The 21,674-nt window shown below is 41.5% G+C and overlaps 2 protein-coding genes across 3 annotated transcripts; both read right to left on the reverse strand.

Moving 5' to 3' along the window:
• Positions 1-542: 542 nt before the first annotated feature.
• Positions 543-12,721, reverse strand: deaf1 (DEAF1 transcription factor). Its single transcript, XM_069686895.1, has 13 exons — positions 12,529-12,721; positions 11,306-11,403; positions 10,860-10,986; positions 10,529-10,678; positions 9,996-10,135; positions 9,681-9,746; positions 7,867-7,911; positions 7,546-7,669; positions 6,908-7,057; positions 2,143-2,438; positions 1,871-1,969; positions 1,366-1,455; positions 543-1,046 (listed from the first exon to the last, which is right to left on the reverse strand). Exons 1-13 carry the CDS (start codon positions 12,719-12,721, stop codon positions 945-947), a joined length of 1,680 nt encoding a protein of 559 aa, XP_069542996.1. The 3' UTR covers positions 543-944.
• A 377-nt stretch (positions 12,722-13,098) lies between these two features.
• Positions 13,099-18,859, reverse strand: bet1l (Bet1 golgi vesicular membrane trafficking protein-like). Of its 2 annotated transcripts, none has more exons than XM_069686768.1 (4): positions 18,841-18,859; positions 15,794-15,879; positions 15,488-15,544; positions 13,099-14,661 (listed from the first exon to the last, which is right to left on the reverse strand). In XM_069686768.1, exons 1-4 carry the CDS (start codon positions 18,857-18,859, stop codon positions 14,494-14,496), a joined length of 330 nt encoding a protein of 109 aa, XP_069542869.1. In that variant the 3' UTR covers positions 13,099-14,493. The 2 variants fall into 2 exon arrangements, with proteins under 2 accessions (XP_069542869.1, XP_069542870.1); XM_069686769.1 differs by lacking the exon at positions 18,841-18,859 and adding an exon at positions 17,345-17,419.
• Between the last annotated feature and the right edge of the window lie 2,815 nt (positions 18,860-21,674).

Below are 21,674 nucleotides of genomic sequence, written 5' to 3' on the forward strand. Positions count from 1 at the left end.
TCAGATCGTAAATATTGAACATGTTTAATATTTACGATTTGACGTATTTTGCTGAGTAAGTAAAGGAGGAAGTAAAATCACGCTAACATCCCTCACACCACAGGAACATCTGTCAAAACATCAGGACTTTGCTTGCTTTTGTCTGAAGGGGGGAATCAGGCCATAAATCGGCTTGATTGTCTTGTAGTGTGGACCCCTCCTCAGGTTGCATCACGATTAAAACTTCAAACTCCTGGGAGACATCCTTTTTCACCCAGAAGGAAACCTTTAAAAGGTTGCTTGAGTCACAATTCATTGTGAATTATATTGATACTTAAAATGATGAGAACAATAAGATTAACAAAACACAGATAACTCATCCGTGAGTATGCTCCAGAGTTGGGTTGGAAATAACTTAATATTATTTTACTGATGTGTTCGACCTTTATTCAACCAGAAGGTCGCTGGATTTAAATCTGTTTTTCAAGAGTAAAATGTTTTAAAAAACAACAGAGAGAAAAACGTCACTGAGGGAAGGAAGAAATAAAAATCTTCACTATTGATAAAAAAATAATCACATTTATTGGGATAATAAAAAGGCAGATCATTAATGGATTATAATCATAGTGGCAGCTCTAACCCTTTATATCATCTCATCCTCCTAATTAAGTGTGTGGAGCTGCAGTTCCTTTAATGTCCACTAGGGATGCTACAGAATTGAAATGTTTGGGGAAACACCAAACTTGTCTCCAAACTTATAAAGTCACTGCAGTTTTTAAATAATAAGTTCAGCTGTGGAGAGATAAGAGATCTAATTCTCCTGTTAATTAATGGAACACTTTCAAAATAAAAGCTCCAGTATGGAGATTTATAGTCTTCAGAACAGTCTTTGGACTTCCTGTCTGATGTCCTCATTTACACTGCACATGGTTTTAAACAGACTGAGGTCAGGGCCTGATGTGCCTTCATTTCACTTTGTCCATGTCCATGGCTGTGATTGGCTCCTCCTCCTGAACAGCGACGCCCCCTGCTGACTGACAGCAAGTGTGCTGATGATCCTTCCAGTCCTGCAGTGAAAAAACAAACTGCTCTGTGATTTCTGTTCACACATTGTTTACATTTGCTTTTTTTATGGGGTAAAGATTCTGACACAGGCAGATAATAAGGGCATGTTTTTGTCTCATACACGCACACACACTATATACACATAAACACGCTCCAAACAGCTACCTCTGCTAAGAGCTCAGAAATAAAGCTAATTCAAACACAAAGTACAGCTTGTTACTGATCTACAAACTTTATGTACTTTGAGTTTTTAATATCTTAGTTAAATAAAAGGAAAACAAACATGAGCGTACTCCTGAGGGTCGTTCAGGTGAGTCTTACCTTCCTCTGACAGAAGGCGGAGCAGTAGTTGACCTTGTGACAGCCGTTGCACTCGCTCATCGCCACCCGGCCGCAGTTTACACACATCTGCTGCAGAGCAGAAACCGGAGAGCGAACATGAACACACGGGGAGCAGGAAGTGTTTCTGTATATGTCTGAATGTTGTGGTTGTTTCTCCGAGCAGCAATCAGAGGACAAGATCAGATTTTTGCTTAGATTTACCGCCTTAACATTTTCTAAAAAGACCTTTTCAAAACAAGAGTCCTTTCAACATATGTCGCTTTCTGCATCTGGACAGTTTCAGGTACAGTGTCCATCATCTCAGTAGTTGAACTTGATACTCAAAAGTATCAATCCTCAGATACTTTTCAGTAGCTGTGTTTGAAATGCCATACTATACTAGCAGTACTGATTTGGCCAATATGTAGTGTGCAGTATGCAAACAAAAGCAGGGTGTGCAGTATGCCAGAAATCCCCATCATGTGCATGTGTATGTGTTTCTTACGTTGATGATGATCTCAGTGATTTCAGAGCCTCTCTTGGCCTCCGAGTCGTCCTGCTGCTGAAACGTGATCTGGTTCTGAAACGTCTGACTGAGACCGCACTGACGACACACACACACACACACACGCACACACACGCACACACACACACAATTAGTCAGTAGGTCATAGAGTTGTCATTCTTAATTCTAATTTTCATGTGTAATAATTTGATTTGAGGTTCATGTATTGGTCTAAATTTGCAACCAAGTAAAATGTGTGTGTCTGTTCTCACCTCCTTCCTGCCTCCCTGACCTTTGACCCCTGTCATGTCCCCTGCAGAGTTTTTGGCCTGTTCGATCAGAGCCTTCAGCTGCTGGACGTTGCTCAGCAGCGTGTTGGACAGCTCCTCCAGGTACAGCCAGGTGTTCTTCTGCCCCTCGCTGATGGCCGGCCCCGCCTCCTCTACAGGCCCCACCTCCAGCCCGCTCACCAACTCCCCCGATGGAGAAGCCTCCGCTGCAGCCGTCACCGTCATCTTGGCCTGGACGGGCTGAGGCGCCACAGCCAGCGCCGGTAACGCCGTCAGCACTGAAGAAGAGGAGAAGGGAGACAGAGACAGGGGGGTTTGTTTCAGGGGGATGTTTTTTCTTCAATAGAGAGAAAACAGAGGAGAAACAAGAGCAACACAAGTGCCAGAACAAAATCACATCACAAGAACTCTACAGAAAGAGGATCATATTCTGTAAATGCAAAGGCTTTCATCAGTGGGCCATAGGCTCAATCACCATTGTGTTACCTCATTCGGAAACAGATAGTGATTAACAGACATTTATTTACATGAAAATCTCTCACCATCTTGTTTTCTCGGTAGCGGACAAGGCCATATTTGGACATTGTGTTGATATGCAATGCTACGTTTCTGTCCTGTTGACAGGTTGCTGTGGTAGCGACTTGTGCATGCGGCAGGTAACCCTGCCCTAAAGCAGGATCTGCTTTATGATTTTTTAATGACTTTATGATTAGGCTCTGCTCTATTTGAAAAAGACTTAAAACTTAAGATTAAGACCATAAACTCATTACGAAAACGTTTACTGAGGTAATAAATCCTGTGAGAAGCGGGTTAATTTTCAAATCTGCTTCCATATTTTTGCAAGCAGTGGAGTCGCCACCTGCTGGCCATTAAAAGAATGCAGGTTTAAGTGATTTCAATGCATAACTTAAAGTAAAGTATTCATGAAGGGAAAAATTAGCTATAAAGACAAAATTATCTTTTGTTCCAGCCTGCAAACATTTGTAATTCTGCTTTAAATTTGGGCATTTCAAAAGGAAGCTTTGCTTTTGGTGCCAGCTTCTAGTGGCCGCTCAAGGAACTGCAGGTTTTGGCACTTATTGGCTTTATTTCTCAGCGGGTAAAACTATACATTAATAGCACACAGCTACAACAGGTACATGTTTTTTTTCAGCCTTCATGAGGAAACAGAGGTGCATATTTAATGAGTTCCGTGTTGACATAGAGTGTGATGCAACATGTTGGTCGATGCTCGCTTCATCTCTTGTTTCATCCGACTAACTGTCCACAACAAAAAAGTATTGAAAAAAAACAAACAGCAAATAGTGACTTCTGGGAGAGTAATTCTAGAGACAAATGTAAGAATGATTGTGACGCCGTCCTATCAGAGCCTTCTGGTTTTCCTTCTCCTAGTTGCTGGTGGGCGGGGTTTCGCTGCCCCTGGGAGTGCCAGTCCAGTCTCCCAGGTGCATTTAAGAGCTGCCCGTCCACCTGCACACGGTCCTGCGAGATGCCAGTGCGATCCGCGTGGCGAAATGATTTTGTTTAGTTGGCTTCGGCCGTATTTGTTTAGGTTTCACACCCTACAACAGGCACTATGCACTTCCCATTCATCCAACAGCTGACGCACTGACTAACAGACTTACACACCTCATGTCCTTTGTACTTTTCATTCCGTTAGTTTGTAATAAATATTTACTTTTGAATCGTTCAAGCCGTGTATTTCCTTCCTTTGTCATGTCTCGTGAGCCGGGTCATGACAGTGATATAAAAGATTAATGGAGACTGTTTGGAGTTTCTGAAACAGTATTTGAATTTGAAAGAAAATTGTCAGTGTAGATCTGACAGATACACGGTGATTTAAAAATGTGTCTTTGCTGACCTCCTGTGGTTTAACTCCGCACCTGGCAGCAGTGATGTACAGGTGTACTTCAGGACCCCATGACATCTGTAAGGAAGCTCTTGTGGTTAGGGAGTAAAGTCATAAAGTCAGGGTGTCTAGTCAGGACGCGGGAGGCCGGGATTCCTTTTAGCATTTAGTGATAACTAAAGTAAATGTACACGGTCGCACAGGCTCTGTTCTTGTTTTATCGTATTAGGTGGGAGTGTGTTCTAAAACAAAGAGGAAACAAAGACATCTACGTTAACTACGTTACCCACGTTATGCCATCTACAATAACATAACCTCACAATATTATGACCATAAATGGCTAACAGAAACTATAGCCTTTACAATAAATACACACCATAACACTCACTTGTGGTCATGAACGCACACAAACTGAAACATAGCTTCTGTTAAACGTCGTTAAAACGAACTGCACCTTTGAACCAGCGCAAGCCGTGTGCAAAACGGTCGTTGCCTTGCAACGGGTTCAACATCACTGTCCATTTGTCTTCCTGTTACCTGAGCTGGGTGTGGTAGCTCAGTGCGAATGTAGTAGATATAACCAACGCATGAATATTAATGCAGCTGGGCTAAATGTGGAGTGTGTGCAGCAGCAGCTTCTCTCCTGGGATGACTCCTCTCCTTTCAGATGTTGAGAGTAAAAGTGAATCAAACCGAGCAGGTGGTCCGAACTGATCCAGGTCGCCGTGTCTGTGCGTCCTCCATACATCCACTCTCTGACCTACATACACGCTGCTTTAATGTCTGCGCAGAGATCCACTGAGAACAGACGAGTTTAAAAATAACCGGACATCCATCTCAGGCTCTGATTCGCCCTGAGGGGAAAACAGCGTGTGTGCTCTCACAGGTAAGTGGAGGTCTGTTGATCTCTTTTGTTTTCAGATTATCATCACTTTTACTGCACTCTTACTTTGCGCTGATAAACAGGAACATTTCACTGTTATATCTTTCCTACCAAGAAGTGGCAGTGTGATGGTGAAGTCTGACGACACTTTCTGGAAAGACTTTTGTAAATGTATAGGATTCTCATTTGGCAGCGAGGGCATCATTTTTTTCTGTCTTTTCTGGTTGATTTTCTGCTTAAAAACTCCTCTTTTAATTCTCAGATACGTTTTTAGGCATAAGAAGAGAGAGTTCAGAAAGTCCTGGCCGCAAAGAAACACCCTTTGAGTGTATTAGTATCACACAAAACACACTTTTACAGCATCATATCGATTTTTAACGGATTGAAAATTAAAATTCTGCATTTAAATTTCTTAACCTGAACCTTTGGATTGTTTTGTGGCACAAATCATCTGAAACACCTCAATAAACACAGACACACTGAGGCCCAGGGTGCTTCATTAACCTCACGCTGAAGGACAAAGAGACAGTACTGGCAGCTGGATCACTGCGGTGTGTGTGTGTGTGTGTGTGTGTGTGTGCGTGTGTGTGTGTGTGTGTGTGTGTGTGTCTTTACCAGCAGTCAAATAAAAACATCTTCAGTCCCAGTTTTAATGACAGATGATTCATCATTTTGAGTGTTTGTCAGCTGATTGTCACTGAAAATATCCGCCTCAGAAAACATCCATCCATTCATCATCTACACTGATTCTCCTGCCCAGGGTTGCAGGGGGCAGGAGCCAATCCCAGCTGTCATTGGGCGAGAAGCGGGGTTACACCTGGGCTGATCGCCTGTCAATCAAAGGGCTGACACACAGAGACAGACAACCTTTCGCCTTCACACTCTTAGGCAACTTTAGAGTCGCAAATGAACCTAACGAGCATGTCTTTGGACTGTGGGAGGAAGCCGGAGTACCCGGAGGGAACCCACGCATGCACGAGGAGAACATCCACACAGAAAGGCCCGCTACGTCTGAACCGTCAAAGGAAGATGTGGGGAGGAGCGTCAGTTCTGTGATTGGTCCTTTAAAGAGGCGGTTAGGATCGGACAGAAAAATCAGGACAGTGCGTAAGTCAAACACACACACCGAGCAGGCCTCTCCTGAGAGCTCATTACAGGTGCACAACAGCCAATCAGGAAGCAGCTGTGGCGCTTCCCTGATGTGTGATAGGATGATAGATATGCTGCAGGTCTGTGGCCATGCAGGGGCAGTTGGAAAACCTCTCCACAGAGCATTAGGGAGGACGCAATCTCGGATCCCATCGGCTATAGTCTGACGACGATATAGCCTCTGGGGAAAACGGTGAACATGCTGGGCATGTAGCAGACTTACTGTGTGCTGCATTGATTACAGAAAAAGAACCCGTTTTTCTTGTGATTGACTTTAATTAACGGCTCTTACCTTCGCCGAAATGTCATCATCATGATGCAAATTAGTAAAAAGTTGTCAATTCTGTCCTCAAGAGGAGAAGAAAACGACTTAAAAATGCTCGTTTGTTGAAAGTCGGATCGATCTGATGCATTCTGATGCATTCGAGGCAGTCAGGAAATCTGAACACTGAACGGCTTTCGTGATAGCACGTCATGTTTCACCTAAAAATTATGTCCTAGAATGGAAAACTTTGCAGACATCTGTTTTACCTAATAAGCTTTCATCTGTTCATCTTACAATAGTATTGTCAAGCAGAACACTGAGGAAAAATAAATGCATAGTTTGAATCAACTTGTACAAAAAAATCCCTTTCAGAATCTGTAGTATTTTAAAAACCAACTTCCTACCCCTTCTGGGGCTTTAAAAACTATGAAAACTCTTGTAATTATAAGATCGGGAAATTAAAAGCTCAGAAAAACTATCCAATAGCTGTGCAGCCTGCTTCCTGTTCTCTCCTGTACACTGCTCCATGTCTATATGTCCACAATACACAGATGTTCCTCAGCTGAGGGGCAGTATGATTGACAGCAGTGATGTGTGGTACCTGCTGTGCTGGCGAACACCTCGCTCTGCGCCGAGCCCTCTGAGATGATGGCAGCAGCAGCGGCGGCGGCGGCAGTGGCATCGCCCGTAGGAGCCCGGTCAAAGGTCAGGGTGCCAGAGGTGGTGAATTGTCCTGACGGGGACACGGTGACTGTTGGAGGAGGACAGACGAGTAAGGCATGCTTGTTTGGACAGCTGAACACTGTCCGACTGATCGTCTACATGAATAAAAAATACTTAAATTCATTGACAGGGTTTAAATTACCTGGGGGAACAAACGTTTTGGGATGCTTAAGCTAGGAGACCCTTAAATGCAAGTTGTTTTTGCCTCTGACAGGAAGTGTCTTACACTTCACCCAAAGAATCCTTTCACACCTTTATATCTTATCGTTAAAAAACAAGATGTTTTCTTTCAACCAGCAGTTACATTACTCTCGAGAGCCACCAGACTCTGGGACAAAAACAGTAATTTTACCTTGCAGAATAGGGGAGTTGCTTGGGTACAGCTATCTTGCAATCTAGTTTTTTTTTGTCTGTTACAAAAAAACTGTATTGGATCCAAACTAACCATTTAAACACCAAATCATGCCAATGCTGCTGCTGTCAAATCACACATTAGACCGAGGTCACCTGACGTACATGTGGCCCCCGGCGTTAGGGTGATGTTTTTGGTGGCTGGAAGTTCCTTTTTGGGAGGTGTGACCGGCGGATCCGTGTCCTTCTTCCGTCTCTTATACGGGACGAAGAGGCGGACTGGACCAGTCTGAACCGAGACGAGGGGATACACAGAGACACGTGAACATCAACACTTTATCCAACAAAAAGTGAAGACAGAAGGTTGTGGTTTTCTTTAGTGCTTCAATATAATCAGGTTTTTTAATCAAAGATATTTAAATGTGACCAGATATTTGACATCAATCTCTAATGAAGCCACAGCATAAGAAACAATATGATATTTACCATACTGATGTTTTCCGATACCAGAGTGTCTCCCTCCTTCGGACACTTAAGAGAGAGAAGAGACAAACATAAACTGAGTTCAGCTTAACAGGTTAAATCTATGTTCATGACTGAACAGTACGCCATTATTTCTTTAATTTAATCATTTAAATAATATAATATAGGAGTTTATTTATCCAGAGGGTAATCGTTGAATTAATCCTTTTGTTTATCAACTGTCTGAAAGCGAAAGGTAGATGTTTGCTGTCACGTTAAAGTGTTTTTTCACTCTGACGATCCAAACAGGCTCAATTTTACTATGAGAGATAAAAAGCCTCATTTTTTTATTAGATATCAGGTTGTTCTTTTCTTCTTTCCCAGCAACACAGGACGTAAAAACAGTAATGTCAATAATGGCCGCTGGCTTCGTCCTGGGCTGCTGGGAAGGAAGAAAATGACATCATTTGGCCCCTCAGAGATTTCCAGTTATGTTCTGTGACTGAGTGCAACAAGAAACATAAAGCATTTAATCTAATTTAAAATGCACCAGTCTTCTTTAGATAAAGCCGAAAAGCCCAGTTACAATCATAGAAAGTCTATCCACCAAGTCTCATGAAAAGCACTACCTTAAACACAAATGTCTTCACCTGTGGGGACAGATTCAGCTTTTAACCATTTTACTCTAAACAACAAAATGTCCACATTAGTATTTTTGCTTATTGTGAGATCATTTCTAGGAACATTATTTTAATTACATCATATCCCAAGAATCTACACAAGCTAAGCTAAAAGGTTCTGAAAGTCAGAAACCATAAAAATAGTTGGATTACAATTTGTCAACAGAAGGAGTGCAAAAATCTGTTTGCTGGATAGAGTCAAAAAACATAATGATCCAAAGAATTCTGAACGTAGAGACAAGAGAAAACATTCCTTATCCCTCCATAGGGAATTTGAACTCTGTACATTTTTTAGTATTTTAGATTATGCAAATTTAATGAGCAGAATGCGGAGGTGTTTTGACAGTTTCATCTGCAACAGAAATACTGTGCCTACATTATTGCTTATTATGATTTAATTTCTTGGAGCATCTTCAAATGCTTCATATCCCTAATATCTTTAAAACCTAAAGGTTATGTAAGTTATGAAAGCTGTGCTCTGGATTTTATGATTTTTATTTGAGATTAATTTAAACAGGATCGTGCAAACAACAATTTCTTGCAGCGTGATCTCAGACCCCACTTCGCCCACACATTTTCACCGTGTTTTGTACCGTACATAATGTAATGACAGCATCAGTGAACACACAAAGTAATACCACAAAGCCTTAGCTTTTAGTTGCAAAAATAATGACAGCTCCAGCTGTTATACTTTTTATGTTTGATCATTTTGAACTGGATATTTGGACACAGCATTCTTTTGCAGCCACGGCTGGAGGTTTGTTGCAGGGTTAAAACGTTACGACTCGATGACCAGATGATCATTTGAAGAGAAAAAGTTTAGCCCATTTCTTATAAACTAAAATAACATTTGTTGAACCTAATGAGCTCTGACCGCAGACTTTTAATTGATTGATCTGTCCATTACAATGTGGCCTATAACTTTTATTCAGAGGAAGGTGTACGAATGCAACGTATCAAAGAGGATCACTTTCTCTACCCTTAACAGAGTGAAATACTTCTCGAGAAACACTTTGAATGTTTACTCAAAAATCCTCCAGAAATGATCGACACTAACAACAGACTGATGACTTATCTCATCATTTCTTAACTGACTCTCACACATGTTCTTCTTCCTGATCTAAGCTTCTCTGATCCTGCAGCTTCTCCAAGACTCACCCCTGTCAGGTCATCACAGCAGGCTGCACAGGTACAGGAAGCAGCGTGGGGGTTGAGGATACGCTCCTACACACACACAGCACAGAGAAAGAAGGTTAAAGTCCAGACAAAGTTAACTCCTCTCTGTTCTTAGGATACACTTGTTCACTTCTTTTTATATGCCCTTTATTGTAATGTTGCACTATCCACTTTGCTGCTGTAACGCTGTAATTTGTGGGATGAAATGGGACGAATAAAGGATTATCTTATCTTCAGAATCAGCTGATCTGAATGCACTTTATAAAAGCATGACTCCTACAGCATTAGCATCAGTACCTGTATGAGGCAGAGCAGAGGTCTGCCAGCGTATCTGATGCTCCTCTTCCAGTCTTTGCTGCTCGCTCTTCCTGCCACACCTTCAAACTCAGTGGGAGTGAACCACTGCTGGTTGTGTCGGATGCAGCGACCTTTGCCCCCTGAACACAACACAAAACAGCGAGTGTGAGCGATAACAGCACAAATCATAGACACTTTCTGAAACCAATTCCAGTTCTGATATCTGCCCGATACCAATTCCAATGCCAAGAAGTATCCCTATGATAGCAGTGCAATTAAACAAACCAAATCATATTGGTGGAAAAACACTGATTACTCACATTTTGCCAGCTTTGACTATTATTACACTCCCTGCATCAGCAAAGCCTACTCATGCAGGATTGGTTAATACTGCTTGGACTACAAATGTACTACTAAGGAAACAAGAACACTTCCTGTACTAAAATCCAGTCACGCACCTACAGAAGAATCTGTAAATAGAGATTATGAACCAGAAAATACGCCTGGGTTAGCGGTTATCTTGTGCTGATTACCTGATCCCAGTCGGTTCTTAAAGAGGACTCCGCTGGTGTTCCTGCAGCGGACCGGCAGCTCGTTGTTGTAGACCGAGGGGTCCCAGTTGTATTTGGAGCAGGAGTCTTTGTCCTGGGGCGGAGTCAGCGGGGTGGGCGGAGTCTGTGCACCTGAAGGATACACAGCAGGATGAAACAAACAAACACAGATCAGAGAGAGAGAAAGAAGAACCTCATTGGCCTTTAGGTTTAGATTTGTATTATTCAAACAACCTGGTTCAATATGGACAGATCAGAGACAAAGAGACCATCTCAGGGCTGTAACACAAACAATATACACACTAACATGTACCTGATGCGATGGTGGCAGCAGACTTGAGGCCAGCAGCCTCCACAATGCTGCCATCAGTGTGAACCACAATCAAAGTGGCTTTCTGGGTACTGAGACCTTCACCCAGCTGGAGGGTGGTTCTCCCACTCTGTGACACACACACACAAAGTATACACATTTATAAAGATGGTGTAGTACAGGAGGAGGCTAAGACAACCTTTAGTTAGCATAGTACCAAAGTTAAATAATGGTCTTCATCACAACTATCAAGATGTGAAACTAAAAATTGGAATAAAATGTAAAGAAGTAGTTGCGGTGCTTTCAAACACATCTGCTTCTAGAAAACAGAAGTTCAGTTTTAAGTGCAACCGCTCTTTAACATGATTATTCATGTTGCTGAAGTGAAAGCATAGAGTGTAAACATATTGAGACAGTGAGCATGTGCATTAGTGTGTGTGTTGATCTACCAGCATGTGTTCAGGGAGACTTCCCGACGTGGCAACTGTCGTGGTAAAAACGTTGTCCTCTGCAGCATGAACGTCTCCCACGCTCACAGCTGTCACCTCTGTTCAACAAGATAGTAACACATTTTATCATCACAATCTTCAGATCAGTACTTCTACTGCACTATTGCCACTACTAAAGTCCTCTACTGTAGAGATATACTCTATCACAGCAAAACTGAATTATGATGACAGCTTACACAGGCCAATAAAGGGAAAAATAAATATCACACGATTTAGAAAACATTTTCTATTAATCAGATAAGTGTCAAAGAAAACATAATTAGTTAAACAGTGCAGCTGATGTCCCTGATAGTAGACTGAGAGTGATGAATACCAAGCTCTCATATTCACTTGTACATTATGTAAGTCAAAGTAGAATAAATCTAATGCAGAATTTTACTTAGAATTCCAAAGATAAAAATGTATTATTTTCATAATTAAAACGTGTGAATTATTATTATCACTGCTGTTTGGCAACCAATCATTCAGCCTGTCCACTGGGGAGCCCAGTCTGACCAGTGGACAGAGCCCAAACCAAACTACTTCTAAACATGTGACATTTTAGCCCTGCATAACTTGAGCATATGCCTAACGATAACTTCTGAATCAATTTCAAAACCAGTACTTTCTTTGGTAATCGCTCTTAAATTCGGGATATATGATAGTAAGATACAATTTAAAATAAACTGCGTTAATCCACTAGTTAACACCAATGACTGTAGTGGTGGGCTAACTCCTGGCTAGCAGTAGAGCTCTAAAAGTTTACATTTTAAGGTTTGGTGGCTGCTGAATGATTTCCACCATGGACGAATTTGGGAGAAATTGCTAGTTTTGTAAACGTGATAAGCTAGCTGTAGAACACGCAAGGTAAATGCTATCGAGAGAATACGAATCGTTAAAATGCTGCATATTTGAATGGAGTTGGGCAACAAACGTGTTGTTGCTGTCTAACCCAAATCCGCAGAATCTACAAGTTACTTTTTATAAATCTGTTCCTTCTCATGTGAGGTGTCATTGGTGCACTTAGGTAGTGATATATTCACAAGACTTATGTCTTGTTGATTCCTGGAACACGGGGTAAATCTAATTTACAGTATCATTACAAACACTATCATCAGCACAGTTTGTGTTTTTAGCGCCACCCCGCTGAGCAGCGGCCTGCTGCTAGCTAAAGCCCGCCTTGCCTGCGAATGCTGCCTCGGCCTCGTCTGGGTTCGGCAGGGATTCGGCTCCCATCTCGATGTTTCCCGGTTCGGCCATCACGGCCATCGTGGTAACTTCGGCCTCCGATTCGGTATCCGAGCCATCCACCGGCTGAATGCCGATGGGCGGTTCAACCAGCCCGAGTGCCTTCGTGGCCGAGTCCGCTTCGTCCATTCTTCCGCCGAACGACAAGACCCGAATGTGAACGAGCGGCTGCGGGGCAGAGCGCGCTCCGAACGCCACCGCAACCGTTAGGAAGAATAAAGAACTGAAAACGTTAACGATAATCGTTCAATGGTTACGGGTAGGTCAACATATCAAGCGAGCAAATCCGAGAAGGCACAGCAGCTTGGCTGTTTGTTTTTCATGTAGCGTCTGATGCAACGGAGAGTGCCGAAAGAATACGAGTACATCCGGAGCGACACACAGCGGCTAAATACACGCACATACAGAAAGGAGCATGAAAGAAATCAGCATCTACATTTATTAACAATTATATACTCTTTCAAATTCATTTAAAAACATATTTTTCTGTTCTTTTATTTAACTTTATGTTGAGTTTTAATATTATAATTGTATGTGCTGATGTAAAAACTTGCGGCAAAGAAAGGTGGGAGTAAACAAGAGAACGTGCAAATAATCACTCCGTGTTTAAGCTGACTGTACCTGATGGCTGACCCAAGTTGCAAATTCAGACGCTATGAAATGACATTTGCAATTAATGTGAAATGTAATTTCTAGGCAGGGCCGGTTTTTAAAATTGAATTATAATTTATTATCTGTTTATCAAAACAAAATCTTATCATTTTCTCAGTCAAACTTTGATTATGAAAATAAAGATATACACCTTTTTGAAGATATACAATACCAGTCAAAAGTTTGGACACATTTTCTCATACAAGTGAATGGTAAAGTGTGTCCAAACTTTTGACTGGTATTGTAAGTTCACACTTAAAACCCTTCATTTCATTTGTAATGGTAATAGTATTAAATATCATTTGTGGACACTTAGCGGTCCATACAGATGGAATGTAAACATATACAGAAAGAAAATACTTTTTAACCCTCTTAAATATAAAAGACAAAATGTACAAACGTTAAACATAAACAGAACAGATGACAACATTTACTATTTAGAAAGAAACAGGCTGAAAAACCCACTGAGCTTAAACTGCTCATAACAATAAAATGAAACACAACTGATGTTTAAAGGTTTTAAAAAAAATAGAATTACATGTTTTTGTGGTTTGATTTTCCCGTAGCCTTGTCCCCTGTCAATCAACTGAAAGATCAATAGCATTTCTTATGATGCCTACAAGTTACTACCTGCAAACACAAACATCTGATAACGTACAGACTGTCTGCAATGTTTAAGTGAACAGATTGGATTTGTTTGACCAGATAGCCCCATCCTATCTGCACTGGTGTCAGTAACTAGCTACACCGGAGACACAGCTTTCTTATCACACTGGATTTGATGTTGTTGTTGTGCGTTGTGTCTTATCTGTATTTTGCTGTCTAGACTTTCTTATGTGAATCCAGCCCTGCAGGAAAAAGGATTTGGGCTCTGGCCTCTGAAATGAATCACATGTTGTGGGGCTCCATCCTTAGCTGCATTCAGGATCCACCTTCTTCACCCACATTACATCCTGGCTGTAGCAGGAATGGACAAACCCAATACCAAGTGGAAAAACTCAGATTCCAAGCAAGTTTTTTTTATAGACACCAGAATCTTTGGTAAAAACACCCACTACTGTGTCCCTGTTGAGCTGCCCGGCACCCCCTGCTGCTCAGTTCAGTGTTTTCTGTCTACATCCTGTTTGCGTTCTCACTTTGGTGCAGAATAATAAATTCTTCTCCTGTGCAGGAAAACTACACAGATGATGTCACAGTCTACAGTCCCAGCTCTGCATCAGGACCAGCTCCTGGCTCTCCTGGTTTCCCTGTCAGCGTTGAGTCCTGGTGACCAGGTAGTAGAGCAGGAAGAAGACCACGACCAGGCCCACAGAGACGTAGCAGAGGATGCGGCGGTTGTCCCTGCCGGATCTCACCATGGTGGAGAACCGCTTCACGCTCCCGCTCAGCAGGCCTGTCGCACTCAGGAAGTTTGAGTCCTGAGAGGAAACAAGAGAGGAGGAAGGAAAATGTAATTCAAGCACTTTTTGCACCGTTTCCAACAGGATGAGAATCTCTTTGTGGTGGTGGCTGTCCGAGAGTGTTTAGCCTAAAACAGCTAAGAGACCTTGTTGAACAAAGTGAACTTGATGCTACCTCAGCCACATATCGGTTGGAGAGAAAATGAATGAAACTAGCAGGGTTAACGTTACTTAAAAGACCCAGTCACACGCCCTTTAGCTCAACTGGTAGAGCATTGGCCTATTTTTTCTCTGAGGTTGTAAAAAGCAGTTTACAGGCAAGCAGTAAGAGTAAGAATCTGCTTGACTGGTCGTGACATGCAACATCATCTACGTCTACATCGTACAGACATCACTTGGACTAAAGCCAAAACCTATTTATTGTCTGATTTGGATATTTGGTTCTCACGTACAGCTCTTCCAGGTAAGTTCAGGGTTGTAGTGCTTGTGTGAAAGGGGCTTTCGGGGAAGTGCAGGACAGGTGGGAATTTTGAGTATCCTGGTTGATCAACAACCATCATTTTGGACTCAAAAACAAAGGTTTTACAACATAATTTTTACGTTGTTTGCCTCTTCAAGATAAGCTCAAAAATTGTGTTGTGGGGCCTTTACAAAAATTAAAACAATTATTATTTTGTAGCCATTCAACAACTACAGTACCCATGAGGCTTTAAATGTGAACTGATGCCTTGTAATCATGGGATATGTTGCTGTTGAATGTAAAAATCAAAGGTCCAAGATCCAAGAAAGTGATCATAGGCTAATTATATTCTTATATAGTGATTGACAGAATGAAAGCACTCACCATGCCATCTAGATACTCATTCTGATCATCGGCCTCTCTGTCGATGTCATACGCAAGCTGTGAGATTCAGAGACAAGACAGAACAACTTCAAAATTACACCTAAAAGTATACATTTTTTGACATCTAAATAATATTTGCATCATCTTATATTTGTCTCAATTGGCTACAGCATCTGACACCTTGTTTTGATTAATTTGAGAGTTGCATTTAAATCCACAAGTGTTTGATTAGACTCAATCAACATTAGAATTTATCAGACATAATGAAAAAGGTAGATGAGAGAGCAGCTGTTGGTTATAACTCACAGATTTCAGTCGCGAGACCTTGGTGGCCAAGTTTTCAGCTAGCCGTTTGTTTTCAACATCCAGCATGTCCTCCACAGAGTCATGTCCTGGAAACGCACAAACAAATGGCTACGGTCATTATTGTCATATCAAGTAACCAACAAGAAACAACACATGTTAAATAAAGAATTACTCTTGGGTTATCATCATATTGTATTCATTATTTAATTTAATGTAGGTTAGATTACTGGAATGCTCTATATGCAGGGTTGTCCTAACAATCAGTAGGACGCCTCCAGCTCATCCAAAATGCTGCAGCCAGAGGCCTCACATGTACAACAACATTTTAACAAATTGCCTCAGACCTTAAGGTTTCAGAATCTCTCCGCCCTGGCAGCAGCGGTTCAATTTTAGCGTATCTGCAGTTTGAGGTAATATAACACCGCTTCACATTAAGGTATGCTTATAATATCATAAAAAAAGAAAAAACTGTGGTCAAGATAACGTTCAAACAGGCTGCTAATCCAACGGCGATTACTAGATTACTATATAGAAATACTAAACTAATAGATTACTTGCAGTGTATTAGAAGTGTAGTGACGGAGAAGTAAGAAGAAGTGACAGTGTGTGAGTTGGGAGGGTCCGGTTTGAGATAGGCTTGTGCTGTTGGTGTGTGTGTGTGTGTGTGTGTGTGTGTTACTACCAATGACTGTATATATAGATGGACAACGCGTCTCCATCTGCTCCCATTGTACGAAATTGATGCAAAAATAGCCCCAGTGATAGGCGCTGCCATCTTGCGATGGCAATGTCATATGGAGCCAGAGACTGCGCAGTAGAGATCTGCGAGTGAAGCGGCCATAGCCACAATTCCGCTAACCCAAAAAAACAGCAAGGGTCCCGCACGCTGGCGTGTTTAACAGCAGAATAGCTTCTCTGCGTTGGTCTGAGGTTAATGTTCACAGGTATGGAAACTTCAATTACTGTAGTGATTGTTTTAGTTACGTTTCCACTCGCGGATCGTCCTCCGCTCTGCTCTGCTCATTGGCTACAGGAGCCGAATTTGTCAACAGAGCTGTCAATCATCATTTTGACAGCATCAAATAACTTAATAATTAATCTAAACTAATTAAACTTATAATTTGTTCCATGCATGCATCACTCGACTCGAGAGAGTTGTGTTCGTGTGCTGGCGGTCGAATTGGCGTGTAACATTAGATTATTGAGTTGTGTCATTGGGTTGGCTGTCAAATTAGCTAGTTTCACCAAATTAGCTAATTAGTATGTATGATACAGAGTTCTTTTAACAATCTATGTTAATAAAACAAGCAGATGTGCAACCTTTCTGTGCTTTTATGCTGGCTAATAACGGCCACATACTGTTATTTGTACTGCAGTGTAGTGTATTTTTCTAATATTGTGTTGTTAATAAAGTTTAAAAAAAAAAACCCGACTTGCTGCCGTCAAACGTTCACGAGTGAGGTACAAATCGGGCGGGAATAAGTATGCGCATGCGCAGAACGGATCGGGCAGCCGGGACGGATCGGGTACTGACCAATGACTGTAACTTACCGAAAAATATCAGGGATCCCGCATGCCGGCGTGTTTAACAGCAGAATAGCTTCTCTGTGTTGGTCTGAGGTTAACGTTCACAGGTATGGAAACTTCAATGACTGTAGTGATTGTTTTAGTTACGTTTCTACTCGCGGATCGTCCTCCGCTCTGCTCACCCGGAGCTGATTGGCTGCAGGAGCTTAATTTGATTTTTTCAATTTTCAATCATCATTTTGACAGCATCAAATAACCAATTAAAAATAAACTTGTCAGAAAAATGAACACTTGGACGTAAATCAGCATGATAATAACTAGCTATAATGACAGAAACCATGTTTGAGAAAAATTTATCGGGCGTGTATTTTGATTTTATAGTTTGACCCATGTCCCACCTGTTAGCATGTAGGAGGCTTCACTTTTAGGGAGCTGTCATGTCGTCCATCTTTTTATACAGTCTGTGTTACTGACAAGCTCCCGTCTCATACTCAAATATCCGGGCCGATCTAGTATACATCCGGGCATTTCTCGCATACACAAAATTGCATATTATGAGATGGGAACGCATGACATACTCAATTTTACGACATGGTTAGTATGATTAGTATGATAGTATGCGGTTTCGGACACACCGTATGGTTACTACACACTACACAATGTGCTAAAGTCACTGACCCGGACTACAGTGTCAACATTTTTTCTGGGCTCTCGATACAGAACATGTTTTTTAACTCTAAAATTTACAGTAAAATAATCAAGCACACTGCTGTCACTACCATACACAAGAGATCACTTCTCCCTCGTCGAAATGTTAGATATTGACGTACTGTTAACACTGGTTTTGTGGAAAGAACAAACCCTTCTGTTCACAATATTTATCTGCGGATTTTTTGACAGTTAATCGTTAAATAGTAGCCTATAACACAGCCAAACAGATCAGCTAGTTAGCCTGCTAGCTAAACTCCAGCTCTGTTCGTCTTTAAGTAAAGTAAGTGCAGATAAAGACACACCGTATGGTTACTACACACTACACAATGTGCTAAAGTCACTGACCCGGACTACAGTGTCAACATTTCTTCTGGGCTCTCGATACAGAACATGTTTTTTAACTCTAAAATTTACAGTAAAATAATCAAGCACACTGCTGTCACTACCATACACAAGAGATCACTTCTCCCTCATCGAAATATTAGATATTAACGTACTGTTAACACTGGTTTTGTGGAAAGAACAAACCCTTCAGTTCACAGTATTTATCTGCGGATTTTTTGACAGTCAATCGTTAAATAGTAGCCTACAACACAGCCAAACAGCTCAGCTAGTTAGCCTGTTAGCTAAACTCCAGCTCTGTTCGTCTTTAAGTAAAGTAAGTGCAGATAAAGACACCAAACGCAAAACTGTACTGTTCCGACGTTTAGCTTCTAAACTCCTTCACACGAATGTAACATATGATCTGTCCAACTGGATACGGTTAATAGCTGAGCATTTAGAAGTGAATACGTGTCAAATAAAAATACCTCTATTCCAGTCCGCCATGTTGACCAGTGATGTCACGATCAGCTGTGTGAACAGAGGTTGCGTTCAGGTTTGATAGAAGCACGTGACCCCAGATACCGCTTCTTCTTCTAAGTGTTAGTTTAGCAATGTGGCACTTTATAGTTAACAACAGAAGGTCTTTGGTTTACTATTTAAAAGGATAATATTGTTTATATCTAATATCTAGAAAAGTTAAGTAATAGAATTGTCAAATCCTATTTTTGTGTTTTTTTTAGTTGACATTGTATTGTATCATACTGATCAGAGGACCCTGAATTAAATTGAATTAAAATGGTATTGTGGCATATTATGATGTCAACAAATATTGTATTGTTGTCCTCCAAACTCGTATAATATAGTATTGTGATTATTTACACCACTAACAGTGACTTTTCTAGACTCAAGGTTGGTCAAGTGTGTGCTCTGTGTTGACAATGTTTGACCACTAAGTGGCATTACACATTCACACAATCACTTTACAGACTGTTGAGCTGATTCGGTTCAGCTTGTTCAGTGTTGAATGAGCAAGCCGCTGGCTCAATCACACTCAGACCAGAATTAAAACATGCAGATGGATTCAGAAACAGAAATTTGTATCAACAATGTGTCAGCATGAACCCAGAGCTCTGATGGAGACTGGTGATTATGTTGTGCTGGGCTTCCGCTGATCTGTCCAATGAGCAGAAGTACTGCTGTGTCAGTCATAGTTAGGGTGCAGGGTCAAAGGTCATGCTAGCTCAGTATGAAAATACTATCATGCAAGTGTGAATCACTGATATCACCCTGTATGCATTGTGTGTGTGTGTGTGTGTGTGTGTGTGTGTGTGTGTGTGTTTATTTAATCCTCCTGTGTCTCCATGTGCTGTAATCCACCTGTGTGTGCGTGTGTGTCACGTGTGTGGGACCTGACGTCAGCATGCCACACTGCTCAGTGGGGGGAAGGGAAGTGTGCATGAGTTATTCTCTTTACCCTCCTGACTGTGATTTTACATTTTCTTCTGAAGTGTGGTTAGACCTGATGAAAAAGCTGTGGCAGCAGCAGGTGTAGACCCGGTGTGCATAGACCTGGTCTGTGACTCTGTGTACACCTGTCCTGTGTAGACCTGGTTTGTGACCTGTTCTGTGTAGACCTGGTTTGTGTAGACCTGCTCTTTAAGTCTGTGAACACCTGGTGTGTATTAACCTGGTGTGTAGACTTGGTCTGTGGCTCTTTTTAAACCTGGTTTGTGCAGACTTGGTGTATAGACCTGGTTGTGTGGACCTAGTGTGTGACTGTGTGAAGACCTGGGTTGTCCCTCTCAGCAGGAGGAGCTGCAGCAGCAGAAGCAGCAGTCTCTCTGGCGCTGACTGAAGCCACAGATTGTCTAATTAGATTAAGCGAGGCTTTCCACAGATAATCATTTAGCCGGCTCCTGTTTTTTCCTCCGATGGAGCGCTGCTAGTGACTGTGAGCTTGCTGAAGGTCAAACTGAATTTCTGAACAACAGGCACATTTTGGGACTAAATTTTGGTCTTGGAGCAGGTTTGCAAACTGCCGGCTGAGTAGCTGTGGATGGGTTATGGGCTGTTTCTGGACCTGGGAGCGTGTAGCTGCTCAGAGTAATCAGACTGCCACTAATACCTGCTGCTGCTAACAGGAGGCGATGGGGGAAGTTTCTGTAAGTAAAGTCTTTCTTGTCCTCACTGCTACAGCAATGAAGTGACAATAATGTTTTATCAGAAATGTAAAGTGTTGTCCATAAAGCCTAAAAGTGTGTATTCAAATCCAGAATGTATTTCGACTGATCTCCTTCCTCGCTAACGATTAGATCATTTGTAACTAATCAACAAAGAATTTCTCCTACAAAAATCAAAACGATCTTCTTGCAGCTTCTCTGATGAGGATTTACAGCTGAGCGTGTTTACTGTTATAAACTGAATTTCATATTTATCCATTTTTGTTTGAATCACTCATGGGGCTCTAGCTTTTATACAGTGAGACAGGCTTTATTCATCAATATGACTGTCATGACTTCTGTTCAACTCTCCGCAGCTCTTTTCTTTTCTCCTTCAGCCTTAAACAGGTCTTGCTCAGATTAAGCCTCGGCTGACTGATTGACACAGATTACAGCTGAAGGCACAGAGGTCACAACCTGTGAAGAACAAATATAAATGTTTTCCGTTCACACACTAGCAGGCACAATGCCTCGAACACAGAGATATCTGTTTAGACCAGGTTTGTTCAAATACAGTCATCAGACAAAAGGTCCAGATTATTAGCGTAACAGTCTGCAGGATGGAGGTTTGATCAGGTCTCAGCTCTGTTGCTTCTTTGTTACCTTGTTGATGGAGGGCTTTTCAGTCATACAACAATGATGAGATGACACAACATAACAAGCAGGGCACCAGGCACCTAAATGTACGTCTGCTGTCCAGGATTACGAGACTTTTATGGCAAATCTTTGTGGTGTAGTTTGTTGTTTCCTTTCTAAAATGTTTCTCCCTGTTACTGCCTTCGGTGATACTCCAATACTGCTGATATAAGTATAACAATAGAACACAGTGTTAACTGCTCAGAACATCGCTTTATTCATTATTTCATAAGTCATTTTCCCATATTTGGCATTTAAAGATAATCTTTATGTATATTGTGTATATAGGTAAAATACAGAGTCCATTACTCTGTGTAATCCCAACCGCACCAAAAATAAGATACTGATTATCATTCAATACAACAAATAAAATATTGGTGGAGAAGTTATCGATCTTACTTTATTGACAACATATTATTTGCCAGAAAAGTCAAATTAAATATATATATATTTATACAAAATAT

This window comes from Semicossyphus pulcher, unplaced genomic scaffold (assembly GCF_022749685.1).
Source record: "Semicossyphus pulcher isolate SPU_LCO1_2020_fin unplaced genomic scaffold, fSemPul1.0.p SCAF_8, whole genome shotgun sequence".
NCBI classification, from domain to species: domain Eukaryota; kingdom Metazoa; phylum Chordata; class Actinopteri; order Labriformes; family Labridae; genus Semicossyphus; species Semicossyphus pulcher.